Consider the following 27,148-nt stretch of genomic DNA (forward strand, 5'->3'; position numbering starts at 1 on the left):
GCTATATGCTGTTATTCACCTAATGGTTAATTTACTAAGCTGCGTCTTCTAAATGCTTACGCTTCTCTGTGTATTTGAGCTCAAAATGTTAAAGGGCAATGCTTTTACTAACAAATCACCTGGTGTTTCGCTATTAAACACATTTCACTTTTAAATTTAGAACTTAAACACCATAGGATGTAGCTGCGTTGGTTTGTAAATAAACCACTTAATCATTAAAAGGTAAGAGCTGATGAAGAATATCTCCTAATTGTATAGGCCCTCTACATGTTCAATTCCATAAGGCGTCTTTACATTCTTCATCTCCCATATATTTGTAAAAGTTCCCATAACAGACCTTCAGATGCACAGCTGCACATTTTCCAGGATCCTGATAGCCAATGCCCTTTATTATTATTATTATTATTATTATTATTATTATCATCATCATCATCAAATTGCTATGGGCACCTAATTTTGTGCGTCATTTCTGTTTTAAATGTTTTTGTATCTTAGCTAAATTAAAGATTCTGTTGGTCGCTATTTTTGAAAATATGGCTTCTGACCCCTGTATTTATCCACCTCTGTTAATATTTCACTTTGTATGTATTCTTGCAATGTGGTAAAAGAGAAGCTATTAGCCAGTGTATAGCTACAACCTACAGCAAATATTGTACTATGGCCTCTCCACCCATCTTGTGCCAGTTTTCCCGGGGCTACTCCGTTCCACTTGCAACCCCAGCCATAAATCTGAGTTAAGAGCCCCTTGCCACATGATTATGCTTATGGTTGGTACCCAAAACTAGCCACCATTCTGCTGACATTTAAAAGTGGTGAGCTAAATTGAGTTGATGGTGAACTTGGTGGTTTTCCCTGCACTGTGACATACAAAACACACAGAATCCAGATGAGCAGGTGTTTGTGTAAATTGAACGTGATTTTCGTGTTTGGAGTGATATGGTTTTAAATTCCCAAATCCGTTTCCTATGAGGGGAATTCAATTAGCCTCTGTAATTAGCTAATTGATACCCCAGGGCTATTCAATTAGCTCTGATGGCAGCCTGCACTTGGGGGGATTCCAGGTTCTGAACAGGCCTGAAAAGAAATGCCTGATAAATAACCTGGTGATGGGTGAAAAGACCCTGTTAATGCATAGGTCCATGCCAATGTCCGTTAGCACGTTAATTTTATAGGCGTTAAAAAGGGCTTTCACCCTTTTTCACACATTTTAATGTCTCTTAAACAAGTAGGTAATCCCTATTTTGGGAATCCCACCATTAACAGGATACAGCTGGACTCCGAATTCAATTGATTTGGCTAATGGGGGAAAGAGAGCTCCAAGATCTGACAGAGTAGCTCTTGATATCTAGCATGGGCACGCCTCTCACATCTAACAGAACATTGGATACTTGCACTTATTACACCATCAATTTTCACATGTTGCTGGCTAGACTGTGCTGGTCAGCTGCATAATGAATATGAAGGCGATCTAAGCATATGAGCAATATGACATGCATTAATTTGAATATTTGAAGCACAAATATGTTGGGCAATCACAAGGAAATAATTCTATGGGAAAACACTAAGTGCCTTTTTTTACTGGACTTAAAGGGGGAATAGCCGGCATTTCTGCTCCCACCCTCCTGAGGTGGAGAGTAGAAATGTGCGATAAGTCCTGGTCTTGGTCGCCCTAACCAGGACTTTAGATTTGTTTAGCCGTTTTACGCAGATAATACCGGACTAATTAGGCGCAACAAGTTTGATAATCAGACGCCCAAAAACAATTGGATTGCAACATTGGACGCCCATTAATTTGTTCGCCTTAAAAAATGATTGAATGGCTCCCATAGCATTTTAGTTCAAGGTCTTTATTTTTATAGTTTTATTCAAAGATCCTGATAAACTTTCAATTATCTTACTCCATAACATGACTCCTAAATTAGGTTTAATGTAAAAAAAAAATTTTCTTTTCTTCTATACATTTTTTTCTATTAATATTTTTTTTTAGATTGCAAGCTTATTTGGGCAAGGCCATCTTGATTTCTGTTTTATATCTTTGTATATAATTTGTCATGTCATGATCCCCTCCATGTACCACACTGTGTAACATGCAAGCGCTTTATAAACCGAAAATATAAAATATCAATGGGACTTGAATTGATTATAAAATGTAATTTTATTTGTTTTTTATCTTCATTGTGCAGCCTCCCCTGGTCCAAGCAATTTTTAATGGTGATCCAGATGAAGTTCGAGCACTTATATTCAAGAAGGAAGATGTTAACTTTCAGGTAAGCATATTATACTATTTGTAATCTCCTAGCTATATTATTGTTTAAAACAATATAATGACACCAAAAATATGGTAACCCACCTGGTTTGTTTTCCCCTAATGGCTGAAACTTTGACATCTAAATTTACTTTGAAGAGTCATGAGTATTTCCTTGCTTTATGCATTTTAGGAAAATAGTCTGCCGACAGGTTAATCGCACTTTATTTTGGCAAGTAGATGAGGTTTGTGTTCATAAGCTTGTCCGACCTCTATAGCATTTCAGCTATTTAAAAAAAGAGAGCGCAAGGCAACTGCAAACCATTTCCCTAATGCGTCCTGACTGTAACTACAAGGTCACAGGTTTCGCCTGTTCTGTATGCTTACCATCATGTTGAGACACGTATATTGTGGTATTGTTACAATTTTTCGGTCATTTTGTCTCACTTCCTACTGCATTTTTGTTTTCTGAGATGCCAGAACGAAGTATGTAACCAGATTGGGTGACCAGACAGTAAATTTTTTTTTTTTTTTTATGGCGAGTACTGTTAAATAGGTGCAATTCCTCAGTTTAGTGAAATACTGATGTATCCCAATGTGGTAGAGTTAGTATCAATTTCAGGCTGGTTTAGCCTTGCTTGACCTTTCACGTCTACATAATTCTTTGGGCAGAGACTGGGTGAGCTGTAAAGGAAAGTTGGAAAGCAGATGGAAAATGTGTGCTCAAAAGAAAAGTCAGTGACAAATTGTGGAATCGCCTTGAAACTGACTCATTTTCTTCAACTGGGAAAAGTTTAACTGTATAAGACTTATTGTTTAAAGTAAAAAATAATTTTTACAGGAGACTGACAGCAGGAGTAGGAAGATAGAGTGGGCTTTGGTCTAGGTATTGTTTAGTGGTAGAAAACTTATTTAACAACAGATTAATCACCCAGCACCATATATACACTACATTGCTATAATTTCTAATCTTGTTTATGCAGATTTTGATAAAGTTGAAGTTTTAGTTTGTAACATGACGTTATGATAAAATATATTTCAGATATAATACTAGAATAATGACGTACCAATGAACCGCTCTATTCTACATTGTTCTGTGCATGACAGCTTGCTGATACATTTGTACAACAGCGAATACATCAGCACATGTTCACGCAATTGTATCTCCTGCAGGTAGTTGTCTGTTTTTAAAATTTGATTTGAGACCTTTTAGGCATGGTGTTCCAAATGACAGGAATACAGTAAGTCACAGACACTTTTGGATATCCACACCCATTAAAATACATTATTTACCAATTATATAGCGCACACATTCCGCAGCACTGTACAGAGAATATTTGTCCATTCACATCAGCCCCTGCCCCAGTGGAGCTTACAATTTAAATTCCATACCCCATGATTTCCTATGCTAGCATGCTCACTTACATTTTACTTGTGTTCAGTTTTGTCTTTTTTTTCTTACTAAAGCTACTTATTCCGTTCAGTATGTTTCCTGTAAGTTAAACTTTTGGAGGTCAGTGGAATATCTTCCAGTGACCTTCCAAGTATCTGGTTAACAGCCACATGTCTAACGTGTTTGCATTTGTCTCACATGTGGGTGTAGAAGATCACCAAAGCCTGTGGGACTGTCATACTTACTCACTTTACAAACTTGCAGTGCTCTTTGCCAGAGGAACTCATTGATAATTTCCAAGTGTCACAGTAGGTCTTAAACAAGTACAATTGTACTGCAACCAATTCAGTTATGAGTGCAAGTATTAATTATAAATAAATTAAATACATTTACTTTTTGGTTAGTAGTACGTTTTACAAACTCTCCCTTAGACCCCTCATATCTCTTGTTGCCATTCTTTTAACTCTTGATTGGCAGCCTCATGTTTCTCCTGTAGTCCCCATATATTCCACTCCACCTCCTCTACCCCACTAACCTTTTCACACGCCCTTCTGCTGCCGCTCCAATGCTACTCAGACAGCTGTGAGGCTATATGAGCTCCCTCCCTCTGAGGATCGCACTCTACGACATTTTGGCTGATGGGCTCTTCAGAGTCCTCTGACAATGCTCCAGGGATACAGTCCTACAGTTTTAATAGCTTCATGCATTTAAAAATGTATGAAGCTTAGAATGTAGACAGTTGATATATATATATATATATATATATATATATATTCATTCATTGGAAATTACAATCTTGACTAAATATATATTAAATCTCAGATACGTACTTTAAGGTTAGAAGATTACTAAATTATGAACACATACCTCTTCTATATGGAAGTAATAGGGCATGCATAGCGGCAGTTAATATACACCATTTGGTTAGATGGCTAGATGAGACTCCAATCATTAAACAGGAGTGCTCGTTTTTATATTTTTAAGAAATGTAGTAGAGTAATGTGGCTTATTTTTTGTCCGTATTTTTATTAAAAATGTCCTGCAGGCAGTTCTATAACGGGAAAGACCTTCTTTGAAAGAGGTGTTTACACTTCTAAGTTAGGCTTCCCCTACTGAGTGTTTGAGGGTAGGGACTACAGAGCCTTGATATAGCTTCTCCACCATTCCTTGCATTTTAACTGCTTACTTTGGGTGCGCATGCATGGACTTTGTGATGACAGATCATACACACCTATACAGTTGCAGTATTATATGAAAACCTGACAATCCTGGTGTGCAGTGATTAGTGGCTTTTCTTTTTTAAACTCCATAGCAGCCATAATGTGTGCGTTAACGCCTTAGTCAGCTGAGTATATAGACAGGGTGAAATGCTCCCAGAAGATATCTCCATATATGTATGTATGTGTGCGTGTGTGTGTGTGTATGTATGTATGTATATATATATATATATATATATATATATATATATATACATAATTAGTGTGTGTGTGTGACTCACAATTCCCTAGGTATCTTTTTCCTATATTTCAGCTGAGTAAAGCAGAAGGGTGTATGTGAGTGTAGTGTGTATTGTTATTTTATCTAAGGTAGCTTGTATGTTCTCGGGGGACCTAGGGATAGGTTGGGTATGGAATCTTGGCTGTCGGGATGCCGCTGTTCAGAATGCAGACAGCGGCATCCCGACAGCCAGGATCCCGACACCCATAGCAAGTGATGGTGAGTACTTTTGTAATCCCTACCCTAACCCACCCATCTTGGTGCCTAAGCCTAACCTTCCCCTCCCTGTACCCTAAACCTAATACCCCCCCCTAGTGCCTATACCTAACCACACCCTAATCCTAACACTCACTACCCGGTCCCTACCCCTCCCGCTAATGCCTAAAGCTAACCCCGCTACCTAACCCCATCCTAGCACCCCGATACTTATCTACTGGATGCCGGTTGTCGGGATACTGGTGCCGGGATCCCGACCTGTCGGGATTTCGGCATCAGTACTCAGATCATTGGCATCCCGCATGCCGCATGCCGGTATGCCGACAACATACACTAGGGATGCTTGGTGCAATATCCCCCTTTTCTGTGTAATGTGTCTTGTGCTGTGGTGGCACTGACACACGTGTGACATGTGCTTGGTCACCCTATGTAAAGAATGAGTTAGTTGTGTGCACAGTATTTGAAGCTGCTCTGCAGCTCGTTTACGGGGAATTGCGTGTGGCAGTCCTTGCTTCCGGAGACTCACCGGAAGCCGCTGCAGGGAAGCCGCTGCCTCGGTGGTCCGCGTCCTCACTAGTCCACCGAGGCCTTATCGTCAGACGCAGGGGATCGGCAGTAGACGCATCTACTGCCATGAGGCCACCGTACCTGGCCAGTTGATGCAGCCTCGGGGAGGTAGGCTATCCCCTGGCAGTCCCGACCCAGATCCTACAAAGTTTCCCGCGTCTGGGTTGCTCCTCCAACTCGCCTCGTGTATATGGGATGCTCACAGACCACCATTGGTGATCTGCTGAAGCTATTTTTTTCCCAAAAAGTTTGGGTTTGTCTCCCTGTATACCTTTCCCCTGGGTCAGGTATATAGGACCTCATTCAGAGGCGTTAGATGCAAGCGGTCGTACAGAATCAGGGCGGCCACTTGCGTCCTCAATGGCCGCCTCCTTATCGATAGTTAAGCTGTGGGTTACTACCCACAGCTTAACGACTGACCAGGTTGATGGTCGCGATGGTGATCACCATTGGGGCTTACGACCAGACCCTATGGCAGGATCTGGGCACTCGTAAGCCCCAGGGAGCTTTCTGCTCTGATGGAGCAGGAAGCTCCCCACTGACATCACTTCGTAAAGGAACGCCTCAGTTTTAGAAACCACACCCCCCCGGCCCACCTACCAAACGGGGGCAGCTGTCGATCAACATAGACAGCTGCCCCTTTGGTAACGAGCTCCGGAGCAACAGAGTTTCTCTGTCGCTCCAGGGCATGCGCAGTGCAGCCGCTGCGCGTGCGCAGGCCAAACCATCGAGTCGGTTACGAGCGCATCGGCGCTCGCGACCGACTCTGAATGAGGTGCATAGTGCTCTACATCCAACCAAGTGTTGGTCAGTTGATTCGGAGCCCATTGCTATTAAATTGCATGTGCATTGTATGTGACTTTTGCTAGCCACTGTATTGATACTGCCTTTTACTGTCAGTTAGAACTGTCACTGTTTCTCACCATCATCCATCTGTACAAGGTGTGTGGGGGCTTTCTGTGTACTTCACAAATACTGGTACTTGTGAAGACTCTCACTTTGCATTGCATTTATACCTTGTACCTTTTATACATTGATATGTCAAAGGTTAACGGAAACCAGGAGGTTGAGGCTCCTGTGCTGGTTTCATGTAAATCCTGTTTGGCGGGCCTGTCAGCTCAGGATTTCATGCAAGGTGGTTTGTGTGCTGGCTGTTTTAAAGAGCCACCTCTCCAGTCCGCTATACCAGCTCATGTACAAGAGCCACCCTGGGTGTCCTCTTGGTCTCAGATTATGTCTCATTTAGTGGACCGGGCAGCAGCTTCGGGACTGCCTCAGACTATGGGGTACCTGCAGCAGTTACATCCTGCTATTTATATGCCCCCCATGCATCCTTTCTGGATGGATGCCTATGCACGCTCAAGTCAGAGTATGATTAAACCCTCTACTGCAACTCATCAAGTGGTTTTCATTAAGCATGGGCATAAGAGAGTATCGCATCAGACACAGCCTGGAGATTCTAACACATCATCAGATGAGGATACAAATGGTTCCTTTTCTGGGTTTCTCTCGGCAGGGGAAGACCACCAATCCTCCGAGGATGTCCCCTCTCGGGTAAGAGCGGTTAGATAGAGGAAGAGGAGGCCCCGCCTAAATCTAAGACTCCAGTCTTTAGGCATCAGAAAGTGGTAAAGGATTACTTTCCTCAGTCTGAGCAGCTGACGGACCTCATGGCTGAAGCATGGAGCACTCCAGATAGACGTTTCCATGCTATAAGGAGGTTAACATCTCTGTACAGGTTGAGTCTCCCATATCCAAATATTCAGCAATACGGAATTTTTTTTAGCATGACTGAGATACTGAAACCTTTTCTTTTTGGGTTAAATGTAAACAAACTTCGTTTAAGGCACAAAATTATTAAAAATAAAGTATAAAATTACTTTCAGGTCTTGTCTATAAGGTATATATGAAACATAGATTAATTTCATGTATGTACACAAACTTTGTTTGAGCCACAAAATTATTGACAATATTGTATAAAATTACCTGAAGACTCTGTGTATAAGGTGTATATAAAACATAAATGCATTCTGTGTTTAGATTTGGGTCCCATTCCCAAGATCTCATTATGGTATGCAATTATTCCAAAATACGGAATATTCCGATATCCAAAATACCCCTGGTCCCGAGCATTTTGGATATGGGAGACTCAACCTGTACCCATTTTCACCTGGTGAATGTACTAAGTTGGAAGTCCCTCTGACTGTAGCTGCTCATGTGACATGGTTGATCAGGAGCTCTACATTACCTCTTCCATCCACATCCTCACTCAAGGATGTTACAGATAGAAAACTTGAATCATGTTTGAAATTAGTATTCTCATTATCTGCAGCGATTACCCGGCTGGCTATGGCCGTAGCCAAGGCTATAGAGGAATGGACAAAAGCACTGGAAGACAGTATGCCACAGGCTACCGAACAACTGTCCTATATTTCACAAATTCGAGAAGCGGCTGCTTATGTGGGAGAAGCGGTTATTGACGCAGGACTTCTGGCTTCTTGAGTGTCGGCAACTTCGGTTGTTGCTCGCAGAACACTTTGATTAAGGTCCTGGAAGGCAGATGCAGTATCCAAGAAAGCTCTCGAATCCTTGGCTTTTGCTGGAAAAATACTGTTTGGACCAGAATTGGATAACACAGTGGCTACTTTAACAGCATCAAAATCTGCCGGATTACCATTTGTGACTACCTCTAAATATAGGCAGCCTTTGTTTCGGACCTTTCGACCGCAAGGAAGGGCAAAGGGACGGTCTTTTTCCAGACAAGATAATTCCTGCAGGAAGTCCAAACTGCAAACCAAAAAATCATGGTTGGTCAGACGTCCAGCTTCCAAGCCGGTCGATGAGCCTTCTGCCTGATGAGGCGGGCCTCCCCATGCGGGCTCTCGGGGGTTGGGAAGGCATCCCATTCAAGTTTTTTTGTACAGCTCTCCCATCAGACCCGGGTCTTTGAGGATGGAGTGCGATGACAGGTCATCACACCTTTCAGGGAAGATGGACAGCTCAGGAAAGTCACCTGCTCATAAACATTTTGGAGCTTTGTGAAGTGCACAAGGTGCTCATTCTGGCACAGGGCCACTTTCAGGGCAGGCCTGTCCAGATTCAGTATGACAACGCGACCGCAGTGGCTTACATCAACAATCAGGGAGGCACCCGAAGTCCGGCAGCCATGGGGGAAGTGGGCAGGATGCCATCTTCCAGCAGTCTTGGCAATATTCATCCCAGAAGTCCTCAACTGGGAAGCGGACTTACTAAGTTGTCAGGACATTCACGCCGGAGAATGGGCTCTCCACCCGGACATCTTTCAGCTCCTGGTGGACAAGTGGGGACTACCGGACATAGTCCTCATGGCATCACATCACAACCAGAAGGTCCCCAGATACGACTCCAGGACAAGAGGCCCCTCAGCCGCCTTTGTGGACGCTCTAGCAGTGATGTAGGACTTCAGGTTGGCAAACCGGTTTCCTCCAATCTCCCTCCTACCAAGGGTCATCAGAAAATTCAAGCAAGAAGGTGGCAGGGTGATACTAATAGCTCCGGCTTGGCCCAGGCGACATTGGTTCACCGATCTGACATGTCTATCTATAGACAATCCACTTCTTCTACAGCCGGAATTGTTAGTGCAGGGTCTCTGCCTACATCCTGACCTACCTCGTCTGGCTTTGATGGCATGGCTCTTGAGTCTTCCATCCTAAAATCAAAATGTTTTTTTCTACCTCTGTGATCCAGACGAGGCTAAGGGCAAGAAAACCTTCCACTGCCCACATCCACAGGATTTGGCATTCTTTTTTTCAATGGTGTTCCCACGGAGAGTATGACCCTAAAGTTTGCAGGATCTCCCAAGTTCGTTCTTTTCGCCAGGCTGGATTAGACCTCTGTCTTCACCTGGCTACCTTGAGAGTTCAGGTTTCTGCATTGTCAGTTTGGTTGCAGCGCAGAATCACTCCCCTGCCGGATATTAGAACATTTTTGCTGGGTGTTCTCCACCTTCAACCACCGTTTGTTCCTCCGGTGGCACCGTGGGATTTATCCTTAGTTCTCATGATGCTGCAGGCTCCTCCCTTTGAGCCCGTGGACACAGTGGACCGGAAATGGTTGACAGCGAAGACACTTTTTCTCCTCGCTATCTCCTCAGCTCGCAGAGTTTCTGATTTGGCAGCGCTTTTGTGTCGCTCCCCATTTTTGATTTTTTTTTTTACCAGAATAGAGCTGTCCTCCGTACACGGGCAGGTTACCTTCCGAAGGTGGTATCCCATTTCCATATGAATTGAAAAATTGTAGTTCCGGCCCTTCAGTCTTCAGACCTTTCTGTAGGTGAAGCTTCCCTGAATGTGGTTCGGGCCTACGTAGATCGTTCCAACTCAATCAGATAAGCTTTTGTGTTAAATGGGTTTCACAAGCGAGGCTGGCCAGCTAACAAGCAGACTCTGGCTTGGTGGCTGCGTATGACTATATCTCAGGTTTATACACAAGCTGGTCTCCCTATTCATAACACGGTGACAGCACATTCAACTTGGTCTCTGGGACCATCATGGGCTTTTAGACATGGCGCCTCTGCGGGATAGTTGTGCAAGGCGGCCACTTGGTCTTCTGTCCACACTTTCATCAAATTTTATGCATTTGATACTTTTGCCTCCCAGGATGCTTCCTTTGGGTGGCGGATTCTCCTAAATGGCCAGGAGCGTCCCCACCCTTAAGGGAACTGCTTTAGGACATTCCCAAGGTAGTTTCTGTGGACCCCATGGAACTTGAATAAGAATTATACAATCCCCTTTCATGACACAAGTGACCTGTATTAATGTCACTACCGAGGAAAGTAATGGTGTAATCTGTTGCACAGCTGCTCCTTAGGGCTGATGATACAATGCAAATGTCAAAGCCCCTCCAAAATACTCAGATAAAGGCTCATTGCATGCTCTATAGCAGGGGTCTTCAAACTTGGCCCTCCAGCTGCTGTGGAACGAGACATCCCACCATGCACTGCCACCTTTTTGATATAACCGCAGGCAAAAACTATGTGCAGTGCATGCTGGGATGTGTAGTTCCACAGCATCTGGAGGGCCAAGTTTGAAGACCCCTGCTCTATAGACACGATGATCAGACTTGTTGCAAAGTACTTTTTGTTGTTTTTTCTTTTTTTTTAAGTGGGTTCAAGTTCCAAATGCAAAAATAAGAGTTATGATAGACTTGCCTTTGTTAACTTTGTTGCAACAGATTATACCATTATTTTCCTCGGTGGTGACATTAATACAGGTCATGAAAGGGGATTGTATAATATACAGTGATTGAATTTACTCTGGTCACGGACAGGTTTGAACCTACCTGGTCTTGTTGCCAGTGGCTCCCTGAGTTTGCTGATTGAGCCTGAATGGTCATCTAGTGGTGTTTCAGCAGAGGATAGGGGTGAGTCGAGGTCATTTACCTATAATGTTTTGTATGTCATACTTAAACCTATTAATAAAACAATGGCGATAGTCAATATCCCATGTTCCCTTTATCTCTGCAATCAGATTCACTATGTGGTTTGGACTTCACTTGCTAAATTTAAACTGTTTTACAATATTGTGTATATGAATAGAATCTTGGTTTCACTGATCTCTTTTCTCAATTCATTATTCCACATCGCTGTCATACCACTAACAATGTGAGCGCTGGGAATACCTTCACAATTCTAACATTAGTGGTTGGACTCCTCAGCACTTTGGGGCACTTTATAAATATGCTCATACACTCTTATGGTCATTCTTGCTACCAGAAAATCAAGGTATGTTACCAAAGACAGAACAGCTCAGGTCATGACTTTCCTACAAGATAATTGTTGCATCATCATATTCACAATACAGCAAAAAATCAACTTGTGTCTTCACAAAACTGCAGTTCTTTGAGGTGCAGAGAGACACAGAGTGAGAGAGTGCCTATGAAACAGCTAACATATCAACATCAGTCTCAACAAATGGTGGCTACAAGGGATTGCTTCAATCTCCTAGGAATGTACTCATTCTCTATAGGCATTCATTCTTGGCGTGGTGGTGTACACTGGACCTTTAGCTGGATCTATTCGCAGTTTGTAAGTTTGATGACTTGATCTAAAGACAAAGGTCAGAAGGAATTGCAGATTATCTTAGTCATTCTTAAATCCATCCAGGATAATTGGCCTTGCACAAAGTTTTTTCAACCACAGCTAATTTTCTGATACTCTCCACAAGTAAACTTGATGGCCACTTCTTCGAACACCATACTAGCTCTGTTCTATTGCAATCACAGGAACATGAGCATAGAGAAAACAGATGCTGTACCAGTGCTGATCTCAGATGGGTAAGGCTCAAATTCCAACAGGTGGTTGTGCTCATGCTTTACATGTTTTGCTGCGGAAAATTTGCAGCTTCCTCTGAAGCATATGCTTCTGAGAAAGCATCGAGTATTCTGCAGCAAAATGCACTTTGTGGGGCCCTGCTAGAACTTTGGGGATGCAATCAGGAAGCCGGCTGACATTATACCGACAGCCGGCTTCCCGACTGTCATATCCCCCAGAGGTTAGCATTAGGCTAGGGGGAGGGAGGGTTAGGGTTAAGCACCCCCGGGGGGAGGGTTAGGGGGGGTAGGCTAGGTTAGTTCATACTTACCTGGGGACGATCGGGATTTCCAGAGCTGTCGGGCTTCCGCTGCCGGGACCTGTTCCACTGTCGGCCTAACGCTGCCGGGAATCGAACAGCCGGCCATGCGGCGACCGGTATTACATACCGATTCCAAACTTTGAGCCCTACCCATCAAACACTAGCTATTTGTGCAACACTCTCCAGCCAGTTGGAGGGCCCTGTGGATTTTATAAATCTATGCAAAGACCGTTTATTATTAATTACCAGTTATTTATATTGTGTACACATATTCCGCAGCACTTTACAGAGAATGTTTTGGCCATTCACATCAGTCCCTGCCCCAGTAGAGCTTACAATCTATATTCCCTACCACGTGTGTGCACACATACACAGTAGGGTTATTTTTCTTGTTGGGAGCCAATTAACCTACCAATATATATTTGGATTGCCGGAGGAAACCAGAGTCCCTTGAAAAAACCCACGCAAGCACAGGGAGAATATACAAACTCCACACAGTTAGGACCGTAATGGGCATCAAACCCACAACCTCAGTGCTGTGAGGCAGTAATGCTAACCATTACATCGTCTGTTCTGCCCAGACCACATGGAGGACCCCATTTACATAGTCGCAAACTCTCTGAATTGTACTGGGTTTTAACTTTTCGATTATTATACTATATTTGCCTAAAAAGATTTAGAGAACATTACTACTAAAGCATGTCAGCTGGAAGCTCTGAAGCTCTGTGGTTTCCAATTGTCCTTGTTCTATAGATTTGTATTTCCAGCCATATATATTTGTATTTCCCTTTTCTTCTTTCTTGTATATCATATGGTTTTTAACATGTATTATTAAATATATATAAAACCTATCCTCAAGCAATTTTTGGAATTTTGTTACACCACTATAGTGCTGTTATCACCCCTTCTTATTGTCGTCTGCTCAAAAAGTAGTTGCGTTATGTCCTATAGTATAAGAAACCTTCTAAGAGCATCTATACATAGAGGGGTTTTGCAAACTAATCCTCTACCTAAGGAAGTTCCCACTTTTCCAATCCGTGCTTCATATTTCCATTTCTCTATACGCTACTAACCAATGACAAAGAGTGATTCCATACCCTTGATCTTGTTAGGAAAATGTAGATCTATCTTTCAAGAACAAAAACATTCCGTTTTTTGTCCTTCCTGTAGGACTTAGTCAAGAACATTGTCTGTAAAATTGTTTGGATTTTGAATTATGAATCAAGAAGGTAATTGTACAGGGCCTTCTAAGAAGTTTCACATGGAGTACAGGAAATCCTAGGGGTGCATTCTACAAAGATGGTTGCAACCTCCCGGCGCGCAGGGCTTCAGCTTCAGTAGGCAATCTATACATAGCAACAGGGTGTCACCTCTTCATAACTTTTATCAGACATCATCTCCTAGATATGTCTTCTGCTCAGTTTGGAAATAAATCCTTCATGCAGTTATTCAATAAAAATATTTTCTTTCATTTTCTATGCAAAATGACTGTTGATTATGCTTAATCCAACCATTTTCTTTATTATATTGCTTATGCACAACTCATAAATTATTGCTCTTGTGGAGTGAAAAGAGGTTCGTTCTTTTACCATTAATTCAGTTTTCTTTGAAAACTCTGTGGCAGCCCAATTTTCTTGCCAATGTTACTGGTTTATTGTTTCACTGCTTATGCTGGGCATACACGGCAAGATAAAATGTCTGTCAGACCGACAGACATTTTATCTGGCCGGCTGCCAGCCGCAGATGTCGCCGGCATACACTGTGAGAGAAATCTCACAGTGTATAGCCCGACATCTGCGCTCCGCCCCCGGGGGAGGAGACATTTCCCTGTTCCTTCCGTAGGAAAGAACACAGGAAATGTCTGTCTGTCGGCCGCGCTGGGCATACACTGCCCGATGCGGCCGACAGTTACCGGGTAAATATCGCATCGGACGGGCATGCTGGACAATTCAGCATGCCCGACCGAGCAATATTTAACCCTCGGTCGCCCCCCCCCCACGCTACCATTATTGTGACGATCCGCCGATATCGGGCGGATCGTCCCGATAATTGCAGCGTGTATGGCCAGCATTAGAAAGATTCTCAAAGACACTCTATATACCTTCAAGGGTTTTTGTTTTTTTTTTTGCCTGTGTCCAATCCACATGCTATGGCTGCTGTTGAGTATTTTCAAGAAAACCAAATGTTGTTACTTTTTCCATTTCTTAAAACATAATGGGTGAAAGTTGCTTTTCAGAGTTTGGCACTGCATGTAGTGGGTCAAATCCCACTGCCATCTACAGGCAAGGGTTAAACTTAATTAAATAGATTTAAAAATAAAAATAAAAAAAAATCAGTAGTCTTCCATACTTAAAAAAAAATATTTATAGCAGTTACAGTTCATTGAATTCATTGCTTACATGTATTGGATCCCTCAAAAGTGTGTTAAGGTTAGCTGATTCATTTATAGATTTACTTAAGTCTGAGATGTAGCAACATTTCTTCAATGGAGTGTTTTTTTGTTTGAGCATCTCTACTGTGCATTTACAGTACAATGCTCTGTAACAGAGCTGCCCTTGTACTTGTCATGCTCTGGGTCTGCTATTGCTCATGTCCAGTTGCTTATGGTAGAAATCATGCTGTTCTAATTTGGGATCATTAACAACTTAGTACTGTATGTGTTGAATGAACGTCATGTACTGATGGGGAACTCTCTTCGTGCAGCATGTTTGTAAGTTTATTCAATGGATAAAATGGCCTAACTTTGGGAGTGAGTGTCTTTTCATCCATGCTACTTGATACTTAACCTCCTCATGTGTTATGTAAGTAGTAAGAGGGCCTAGGACCCCCCCCCCCCCCCCCCCCAAAAAAAAAAAGGTTGCTGTTAAGTTCTGTTTAAAAACAAAATTAATATCGAATGCTCATTTATAGCATGTCCTTTCACTATTGGAGCAGGTTTTCTCATTACTATCTTTTCCAACTTTGCAATGTATTTAACAGAAAAGTCAGTCTTTTGACATTACAATTAATATTCTTATGGCCCAAGAATCAATAGTGTATTTTCTTATCATCACTGCCTTTCACCGGATGTGTCTTGCTTTTGCTGGCTGTGTCTCACCCTCTCTATCTGCTAAGGCTGGGTACACACGTAAAGATTTTCTGTCCAACCATCCAACTAGTTGATTGGTTGGAATGAAAATCTGGTAACGTATGGGAGTAACTGATGATCAGCAATTTGCTCCTAAATGCCAGAAAATAGATGAAAATGGTCGTTAGACAAGTTTGTTAAATGTTTGATCTAAACAATTTGTTCAAACAGCAGTTTTTGTCCATTTTCCGGCATTAGGGAGCAAATTGCAGATTGTCATTTGCTTTCATACCTTACCAGATTTTTATTCCAACCAATCAACTAGTTGGATGGTTGGAAAGAAAATCTTTACGTGTGTACCCAGCCTTAATGTAGCGGATTCTGGGTTTGATGCAGGTTTTTATTTTTTTTTTATTCTGTTTTCAAGATTGATTGCAAAACATCTGCTGATGGAGCACATAATAAAATGTAACATATGTGTTTGTGTCAGTGTTCAGTCACTGCATTGTATACATATTTGCATAGTGTGCAATATTGCTTGCTCACTGGCTTCCAAACATACTAGGCTGTCTTGAAAATTTCTGGTTAATGCATCATTCATGTAAAAATTATAGTGTTTGATTTGACAAAATGTGTAGAATACAGTAGATGGACATTAGGAGCCAGTGAACGTATGCACCCTTTGAGATCTTTAGGTACGTACTTTCATGTCATGTGCCGGCAGTAAATGTTTAGGTGTCATAGCTCCCTGGCTCATGGATTTACCCAATTGCTGGAATTGTTTTTTCATGTTGTACTTTATATATTTAAAGAGTGTTTTAGCTCTTCCTCTTCTACCCCTTACCAGGCAGATGTTCCTACTTCTTGACTTCATAATTTTGTTATTTGAGGGGTTAATCCTTGCTATATCTTCGTATGCATAGATAGTATATTATAACTCCTACTCCTGGCAGTCAGAAATGTGTAATTAAATCACACTATAATATAAATATATACAAAGCTAATATAGAGACAGTGGTAAACCTAGCAACTGCACATAACATTTACATTTCTGGAGGATGTTACTTTGAATTTTGTACTAGACCAGATCACATATGAAGGGAAAAGTAAAATGAGGCAAAATGCTTTCAAATGTTATTGAGATTAGAATACTGTATATGTTGGGTCATTGTATGTATAAGCTATAAGTAACTTTTGGTATGGTTAAAAAAAAGTGTATACTTTAAATTTTCTGCAGCAAAATTTCACACAATAATAGAAGTAAAGGCTACTCGTCTATTTACAAATCTATGCAAGAATAAGAATTGAAACCTGGGTAGTGTCCTCTTGCTAACAGTGGGAAGTACTGCTATTGTACGCTTCCACTCGGTTTACTAGTCAATTCTGGCCAGGAATCATGCAGTGATGCACACAATGACTTTGTCTCTATTGAAATATATTGAGGAAAGAAAGTCCTGTAGTGGTTCCTCTTCCTAAACTGCAATATGCTGGACAGAAGTCTTCCTACAGAAGAAATTTTGCAGCTGTAACACCCAAGGCTGGTATTGGTATACCTCCTGTGTCCACAGCACTGGTAGGCCCTTGGTTTATAATATCACTACATCTATGTTTTTTTTTTTGCTTGCCCAAACAGCATAAGGTAAGCTATTTTGAGCTTCTGTCTTTGACTGGTTTCTTGCGCAAGACTGCTGCAATTGTATTGGTTCAAGAACGGTTTAAAGTTGGCGAGTGTAAATCAATGAATTTTGATTATGGTGACCAACAGACTATGTAAAAGGGGTTATAGGAAACCTATATGTAAGACCATCTACATGGTTTGTTTTCTTAGGCAGTGCATATAAAAAGTGTAAAACCGTTTTGGGATCAAGAACAATAAGTCATATTTTAATATGTGAAGCCTCATAAGCACTGTTAGTTTGCTTTTTAATGCAATTTGTAATTAATGGCAAGAAGAGTAATTCACAAAACCATTTCAGGCAACTACAGACAAGGGGGTATCCAACTAGTAATTGAGGTCCAGACCAAGTTGGCAAAGGGTGAATGAACAGATTAAGTAGACATTGACCGAAAGACCATGTTGAGGGATTAAAAGGCTGATAAGGCAGATGCAGTGCTAGGGAACTTTGCAGGTGAGATGTATAGTTGTCAAACTCAATGAATCTCAGCCAGTCTTACAAAGTCGCAATGAATTCCAAGCTTTTGTCTGAGGCAGAAGAAATAAGATTCTCCATAGTTGTGTAGAGATTAAACCTGAACCACTTAGATAGGGTTGGCAAAGACCAGGGTTAACAACTCCAACTGCATTCATAAGGTGTCTCACAAATTACGTATTTAATTGCGCGAGAGTTCATGAAAAGCCAAAATTCAGGAGGAAGAGCCCTGTGATGTCCTGTATCTTGTGCCAGAAAACTGACAATAGGGAACACTGCTACCACATGTGGGGAGACCCAATGGCCTGAGTGCTTCTCCTACAGAAGTCAGAGATGCTATGAAAAGTCTTTTTGAGGACTGTTACCACCTGGTAAGGATTTTATATAGTGTCTGTAGAACCTGCTTGTAGGAGGAGCTAGCAATAGGTGAATTTAAAAATCCAGTGCAATTGTCTACACTGTTAACTAATTCTCTGTTCCAAGCCAGCACAAAGAAGGGGTGAGGGTAAGAGTGGACACCTAGACACAATTTATAAATATGTGAAATTGTTTCAGGGGGGTTGTCTCGTGGAATTCAATGGAGTGGAGTGTCTGTGGAGCATGCAGGGATTGTGGAGTGATAGAAAAAAGTGTCACAGTTGGAAATAGGGCCAGGACAAACTAACTGGAAGGGTAAAGCTGCCATTTTGAGTCCACAAATTGAAGAAGTGTGGCAATTAAGCCTAGGTTCAAATGTGGAGTGCGTGAGCTGGAGACGGCATAGTTTGCTCCTCAATGAAAACCCATTGTTTGGGGGCGAAGCTGGAAGAGACATTTCTGCAATGCGTGCTAAATGAGGTGTGTTGTAGTAACTAAGAAAGTGGGGTAGTTGGAGGCCACCGCTTGACTTACTCCTGACCAGAATCTACTGCTTGTGTTCTACCCCACCGACATGAATTCTGTGAATGGAATGGTTAGCTCTGATCGCTCACGCCAGTGTCTCCATGCACAGGACAAAGATAGGAGAGAGGAGCCACCCCTGTCTAGTTCCATTATGAAATGGGTCAGAGAGGGCACCAATTTTGGGAATCCTGGCTGGGTGGGCATAGAGTGCAAGGATTCTGTGGAAATATAGAGGTCCCAATCCCAGATGCGCCAACACACCTGCCATGAACTTCCAGTCCGTCCTGTCAAGTGTCTTCTATATATCTGTAAAACAGAGTATTGGGACTGGCACTGACTTACATGTTAAACTACCGCAATGAATGATTTAATTTATCTGTTGCGTTCCTATTTTAAACAAACCCTAACTAGTTGAATGCCCTTCTTTCGAGACTAGCAACTTGGCAAATACCTTAAGATCCATATCTAGCAAGGGCATTGTCCGGTAGCTTCAGCACAGTGATTGGTCCTTTACTCTCTTTGGGAATAATGGTGATGCTTAAAAGCTGGCTGCTTTTGTTTGTTTTGGCAAGTCAGGGAGTAACTGGAGACTTCCTAAGAAGGGAACCTTTTTATTAACTAAACCTTAGTGCTTGCAGTATTTTAGTTTGGCGCTTCTACACATTTAGTGTAATGCCTTCTCAGAGCAACATACAGTAATAAAATCTTCTTAGGGGTAGATTAAATTAAGCATGGAAGCTATGGAGATGTGAGCAGAATCTGCCTACACTAACTGCCAGATAAATGCGTAGCACAAGCTGCCTACAGCGCCTCACGTTGAATTTTGTCTCCCCTTTGTCACATTTACTGAACATAATTATCAACTTCTTTATATTTTAGATACAAGTCTTCAATAAATATTAAGTTCTAATGCAAATGGAGTAAAGATTTGATGACAATAGTGGAATTGTACTGTTAGATGTGTCCTCCTACATCTAGCAACAATACGCCACGCAGCGCCTGCTTGTCTGGCGTGAGTAAGCCATCCCATGCTACTCTGCTAGCGCTGAGCGTCTTTTTTTTTTGCCAAAAATGCGTCTAAGATGCAATGCAACTTTGACACACCAGCACACTCTGCTGATTAATTTGATATGGAACACTTGTGCGCCTGAGTCTGTATATGAAGCACAACAGAAGTTTGTATGAAAACAGCTGCGGCTGCTACATTGTTGCACTTCTGATACAGATTCAGAGACTCAAGGCCCCTACACACTAGACGATATCTTTAATGATTTGGCTAATTCCTACGCATCAGAACGACAAATCGTTCATATCGTCCAGTGTGTACACTCTATCACGATCCCGATGCGTTTTCCCGTGGGTCATTGGTCGCATCTTCAGATCTTCTGTACATGCAGGAAGATTTGTCAATCTCGTTAATGATTCCCCTCTTATCATGCAGTGTGTACGCACTACCGAACGACAAACGATATGTCATTCAGACCTGCACGATGCTGCTGTCACTTGATAGGCATTCCCTCTCCCATACCTGCTTCAGACACAGATGCATGCACAGATTAGTGAGATCCGTGCATGTATTTGTGTAAGCTTGTAAAGTGTAAGATAAATTTTAAAAATGACATGGTGCCCCCCCCCCCCCCCTCTAAAAAGCACAACCAGCCCAGGACTTTTTATAGTCAGTCCTGGTTGTGTAAATACGGGGGACAAAAGACGTAGGGGGTCCCCTGTACATTTAACACAATCAGCACTCATTTTGTCCCCTGTATTTCCAAAACCATCTCACCGAGCCAGTGAGCTGGTTTTGGAAATACAGGGGACAAAATGAGTAGGGGTCCCCTGTATTTTCCATAACCAGCACTGGAATCTTTTTCTAGCGGGGGTGTATTGCCACAGCCAGGGGAACACTTTCACCGGGTCCCCCGGCCAAAGCATTACGTGTGACCACTAGTCAGCCCAGGCCGGGGATCCGTGGGGAGGTGTTGGAGATATGCGGGCTATCCCCAGCACCCCTGGCCGGTGGGTGCCGAGTTGATTCGTGTAATGTGTGGTGTAAAAGATAGATGAACTAATATTGTCTTTTGCTGGAGAACCACAAATACCAGCATGCGGAGCATTAAGGACCCGCTGGTACACAACACACACACCATGACAGTATAATTTTAATAAAACATACACGTGCACTCACATTCACGCATACTCGCCTAGAAATCCAGTAGCCAATCACGTTCCCTTGTTGGTGGAGACTCTCCTCTTTCAGCCAATGAATGATCGGCCCAGGCATTTCTATAGAGAAATGCCGCTGCTGAGCTCTCATTTGGGAAGTACCGTCCATTATCTGTAAAGCGATGCGTCATATAAATAACTAAAATAAGTCTTCCCAGCAATAGACCATCTTCCAGCACTCGGCGGTCATGCTTCATTTTATATTTCCTTTGTGACACATAAACGTTACAATGTGTAAAAATGGCGAGAAGGCGTCCATTTTATCCGTTGGTAGCCCTGACGTTAGGCTAATCGTAGCTGTGTGGTTCACTGGTTCTTGCCTCTCATAACCTCTATTCACTTTTCTCAACTCGCAATGTCTTGTACTTGCTAAAACAGTAGGTAACAGTGAGAAATTGCGTTTTAAACCGTTTCGCAAAAAAATGTAATGTAAATTTTCACTTAAGCCTGGTTTACAATTCCACGTTCATGTATACAGTGATGGCGATTTGTTTTATATTGGAGAAAACAAATGACCCCAGATCGTCAATTATATTTGTTTGGTAAAGTTATTTTGTACAGCTGAAACGAAGTATGCCTTCCTACTGTTTTACTTCTTTTTATTTAATGATGCATAATTAAGCGGTTTCTAAATAAAAATGTGTTTTTATAGAAATAATATGCCTGAGTGGTTGTGATTACACATTTTAATCTCAATTGTTGGTTAAGGCCAGGTCCATCAGCTAATTTTATATATACAATATTTATATATTTTTGCATTTAGCTAAAGTTAATACCTCACTTTTAAGTTTTTGAGTGAGAATTAGAGGTATATTGTGCATGAAGTTTACTTGTGTGGTGTTTCTAAAATAATCCACAATAGTAATAGAAATGTAATTTCTTGGTTTATGTAATGTTATTTCTTGTAATTATCCAGCACTACGTTGGCTGGGTCAGCCGCTATGAAGGCAGCATGCAGCTCTTTTCTAGAATTACAGTACATCTACTGTATATTTTGTGTACAGTATCTCTTCCAACCCCCTTTTGTAATTTTCAGACCTGAAACTTGACAGTAAGAGTGAGCATGTCAGACATGGTTTTTATTTTTTCATAATTGTTCCAGATACAACATGGTGGTTATACTTCCCTTTGTGTCCTTACATTGTTATTATTGACTGATAATTGTTCAGATTTTCTAGTGTCATGGAATAGTGTGCCATCAACAGTCATATGTCACATGATGTATTGAGCAGAGAGGTTTTGGAATAGTATTCTGTGTGTTTTTCACTGCAAAATCTTTCCCTTTCTACTCCCCATCTACCTTCAGAGTACATGAGACCCTATCTGTCTAGAAGACCAAGAATTTCAGTTTTTAGCAGCTTAAATGTTTCTTTTTAGTCTGCCCTGTGCACTGATCGCTATAATCACCTCTTTCTTTTCCCTCTGCCATTACATCACTTGCTGAGATCTGTGAGCCTCTATCTATTACGTAGCAAACTAACTGTGTCTGACAGCCAGACATTGGGGATGATGCTGAGTTGGAAATAAATTGGGCCTATATCACTGGCTCCAGTAGCTGAATGGAGATGGAATTCCAGTAGAAGTCTCTTGTTGGCATGATGACACTAAATTGCACCTCCTTGTAATTTTCCACACCTTAAGTCATTCTTACCCGGCAAGCTATAGAAGGGAGACTTCCGTACAGGACAAACACGTTTTATGAAGTTTGCATAGTAAACCAACAATCAAAAGAGATAGATAGTATCCACATTATAATAACGATATAATTATGTATGTTGATGGTGCTCCCTGGAATCAAAATACATCGAATAGATATGGGGGATTTCACAGCAAGAAAATAGAGGGGGAAAAAAAACATGCGATTCCTTTGTGGGAGCACTCTTCAGGTAATTACTTTGACAGTGCCCCCACAAAGGGATCGCCTGCTTTTTTTTCCTCTATTTTCTTGCTGAGAAATCGCCCATTTCTGTCATTCTGAACTGCTTTATAATTGTGGCAAGTTTATGTGGGAGGCTAAGCACAGAGCTGATGTAAAAAGTACAGCTATCTCCAAATAATATGAAGTGCAGTCACTGATATTTATAAAAATGTGGAGATTAAAAAAAATATTGCTTCAATTTTACAATAAAATATTACTGGTGAAAGCTGCCTAAAACACCCAGTTTGATAGTCTCCTATGTGCTCAGTAATATTCTAGCGGATTTCCTTCTGATTATTGAACGTCAAGCTCTTTTTGGGGCTGCACAGTTAGCCTAATGCTTTCCACAAAGCTGCAATGCAGGGCAAAACAAAAGTTTAGTATTACTAAATTCTAAAATTACTAATGACAGATAATGCTTAATATACCAAATTATATATAGGCAGTTCATTTAAAAGCAATGCTAGCATTGTGCTGTCAGAACGATGTGGAATGTTCAGATCACCGGCACATTGTAGCACAATGTAGCTCACTCGAGCTTGTGCACAGGAAAATGAGCAGTGTTGCTCTTCTGCAGATATCCGTGAGGTGCGCAGCTGCTGCACATCGTGGATAATTGAATTACCTACATGATGTTATATATGTTTTTATCGGTATCAGGTCGACAATAAACAGGTCAACATTCTGAATGTCGACATGGTCAATAGGTCGACCACCAATATGTAGACATGTATTTTTTTTTTGTTTTGTTTTTTGTTAGGGTTAGGCTAAAATAACAAAAACCATACATCAACATGTTAACCTTTTGAATGTGTCGATTATTTAACCATGTTGGCCTAAATATATGTCTACATATTGGTGGTCGACCTAATGACCTCCTGACTCGACATTCAGAACCTGTCGACCAGTCATACCAAACCCATTTTTTCCTATGTTGATATTGCGGATAATATATAGGTGACTTGTACACTTTAATGCTGTTTACCAGGAGTATGCATCTGACCGTTCTGCAGGATCTTACTTATATTGTTCGCCTAATTGCTATATAGTATCATTTTGTATAATTATTTTAAACCATTCCTTCTGTACAACACCAACTTGTAGGGAAATGTGGTGTTCTCCTGCACTAAATCAGTATAATGGCAAATTGTAATTTTGCAATTGAAGGTCCCTTAAAAAGTCTCTATCTGGTTTTAAAATTTATTTTATATTGAAATAGTCTTCATATTTTAGCAAGATACTATTGCATTGATTTTGTGTTTTACTTTAAGTGCATTTTTTTTTTCTTCTTTTTTTACAGGACAATGAAAAGAGAACACCACTTCATGCAGCTGCCTATCTGGGAGATGCTGAAATTATAGAGCTGCTCATTTTATCTGGTATGTTCTATGATTCGTGTACATCACTGCATCTGTAAAACTTGCATCAGGAACCCCCACTTCTCCTACTTTTGTGCACCAGATCCATGGTTTGTATCGGCCTCATGATCATTGTCTGATAAACCATTACTGTCTTACATAGAGCTTCATTGAATTAATTTTGGCTGATGGAGCTTTGCTTCCATCCTACAGGGAACTCCATCATCTAGGCATGCAGCTGATTGTAGCCCTGCCTGGACCCATTTAGCATCAATATTTTCACCAGAGGCAAGAGACAAATGGGGTGATTAGAATAAAATACTACATCATCCAGGGATGCAGCTGATTGTAGCCCTGGACCTATTTAGCATCAATTTTTTCACCAGGTGCAAGAGAAAGATGGGGTGAATAGAATAAAACACAGTTTGACAGGATGGGGTCTGAATGGATGAGAGGTCAGATGGAAAAGGTCTGCATGATACACAGGAGTCCCCTTAATTAAGTTGTTGCAAGGCACAGGGGTCACCATAATGGACCCCGTAGAGTAAATTTATACAATATGCCCTCTAAACTGTATACCCCTTTGAAGTGTAAACACAACACCTATTCTGTAGGCCATCTTATCTGTGTGTGTGTGTGTGTGTGTGTATGTGTGCGCGTATGTATGAATTTGTATATATATATGTGTGTGTGTGTGTGTATGTGTATATATATATATACACACACACACACACACACACACACACACACACACACACACACACGGGAACGGCAGGCACTCAGCAGGACCAAATGACTAAACAATAATAGAGCCACACGGAGCCGGTGTATAGGTCAACGTTTCAGCAGTCAAGCTGCTTTTATCAGGACATACATAATAACAAGACAATACATACATATATAGACTCACCCAGTGTCCATCACCACCACGGAAGCCCCAGCGCCGCGCGATGACGTCACCACCTGGGAGACACCAGCGCTCGTGCATGCTGAGGGGGCGTGGTCAAACACCCGTGCCGTCACCATGGGTACAAGGATCAAAGTACATACATTGAAACAGAGAGTGTGCATAATCACACAAAGATACAAAAGTAGGCAAAGACATACAGAGTAAATGCACATGCTATAAACCAGAAAGTGCATAATAGCACCGTTACATCTAGGTAGAAAATACATCATACATCGATGGCAGATCTAATAGTGTCAACTAGGGATACATCGATGTGTATACCATCAAGTCAAAGGGTCATGTAAGCTAGAGTCATGCAGCACCACTAAAAGATGAAATGATGTAAAAACACTAAATAACAGAGGGCCAGAACTATACTAAAGATAACAGGTGAGAGATAAATTCTCATTGAGACCCATGGGATGTACAGTCTGCAGTGTATATATCCATCTGGCTTCCCTCTGCAAAAGGGTGCGACCTCTATCCCCTCCTCTAATACTAGGTGGTATCCAGTCAATCATCTTATATTTTATACTAGACAGATTATGTTGCTGTTCGCAAAACTAACGAGGATATCATTATATGACATTGATTAGAGCCAGAGATCGTGCATTGGCGGTGAGTCGCAAGGATGCACTTTCACCAGTTCCCCTCAAGACATGTGAGAATCGAGTGGTCTGGACACAAACATTTTCAATGGGCAGTTATGATCTGATGCATACCGCTAAGGCGATGTGGCCTATAGTTTCCACCGACTAAACAAATTCCAGCTCTGGTAGGATCTTCTATTTTGACATCCTACAAACGGGGGAGAAATATCAGGGACATTACAGTCCACAATGACATCAGTCACTTCTCTGAAAACAAACCTTGTCATTTCTTGACACGTAAGCCAGGCAACTTCAAATGTACAGGATGTACTACCTGTAGCTTTCTTGAAACAGGGGACTCTTTTTTTTACATCCACGATCAGGGAAAAAGTTTCCCATTAAATATCCACTGACCTGTTCAAGTAGATATGTAGTCTACTACATTAGATGTCCATGTAGTATGCTTTACATTGGCAAAACTACTCGCCAGTTTAAGGAGCGGATGGCGTTGCACCGGTCCAGTATTAGGGCTGCACTGGAGGGCAAAGGTTGTGACCAACCAGTTGCACGCCATTTTCGCGAACAGCAACATAATCTGTCTAGCATAAAATATAAGATGATTGACTGGATACCACCTAGTATTAGAGGAGGGGATAGAGGTCGCACCCTTTTGCAGAGGGAAGCCAGATGGATATATACACTGCAGACTGTACATCCCATGGGTCTCAATGAGAATTTATCTCTCACCTGTTATCTTTAATATAGTTCTGGTCCTCTGTTACTTAGTGTTTTTACATCATTTCATTTTTTAGTGGTGCTGCATGGCTCTAGCTTACATGACCCTTTGACTTGATGGTATACACATCGATGTATCCCTAGTTGACACTATTAGATCTGCCATCGATGTATGATGTATTTTCTACCTAGATGTAACGGTGCTATTATGCACTTTCTGGTTTATAGCATGTGCATTTACTCTGTATGCCTTTGCCTACTTTTGTATCTTTGTGTGATTATACACACTCTCTGTTTCAATGTATGTACTTTGATCCTTGTAGCCATGGTGATGGCACGGGTGTTTGACCACGCCCCCTCAGCATGCACGAGCGCTGGTGTGTCCCAGGTGTTGACGTCATCGCGCGGCGCAGCGGCTGGGGCTTCCGTGGTGGTGATTGACACTGGGTGAGTCTATATATGTATGTATTGTCTTGTTATTATGTATGTCTTGATAAAAGCAGCTTGACTGATGAAACGTTGACCTATACACCGGCTCCGTGTGGCTCTATTATTGTTTAGTTATTTGGTCCTGCTGAGTGCCTGCCATTCCCCTCTGTGTGTATCACCCCTCTGGCTGTGCACCCAGGCAAGCTGCATTATCTACATTGCTGAGTGCCGGACTACAATCAGTGATTATATATATATATATATATATATATATATATATATATATATATATATAAGCATGCAGCCCTTGTCAAGGGA

At 41.6% G+C, this 27,148-nt stretch overlaps 1 protein-coding gene across 2 annotated transcripts in view; it reads left to right on the forward strand.

Moving 5' to 3' along the window:
* Window positions 1–27,148, forward strand: part of ANKRD28 (ankyrin repeat domain 28) — a 173,435-nt gene that overhangs the window by 70,426 nt on the left and 75,861 nt on the right. For both annotated transcript variants that reach the window (XM_088445445.1, XM_088445444.1), the window contains exons 2-3: window positions 2,184–2,267; window positions 24,070–24,148. In XM_088445445.1, coding sequence (XP_088301571.1) covers window positions 2,184–2,267; window positions 24,070–24,148 — 163 coding nt within the window. The remainder of the gene's footprint in view (window positions 1–2,183; window positions 2,268–24,069; window positions 24,149–27,148) is intronic.

The sequence above is a fragment of the Taudactylus pleione genome, unplaced genomic scaffold (assembly GCF_031769625.1).
Source record: "Taudactylus pleione unplaced genomic scaffold, aTauple2 ptg000380l, whole genome shotgun sequence".
In the NCBI taxonomy this organism is placed as follows: Eukaryota; Metazoa; Chordata; class Amphibia; order Anura; family Myobatrachidae; genus Taudactylus; species Taudactylus pleione.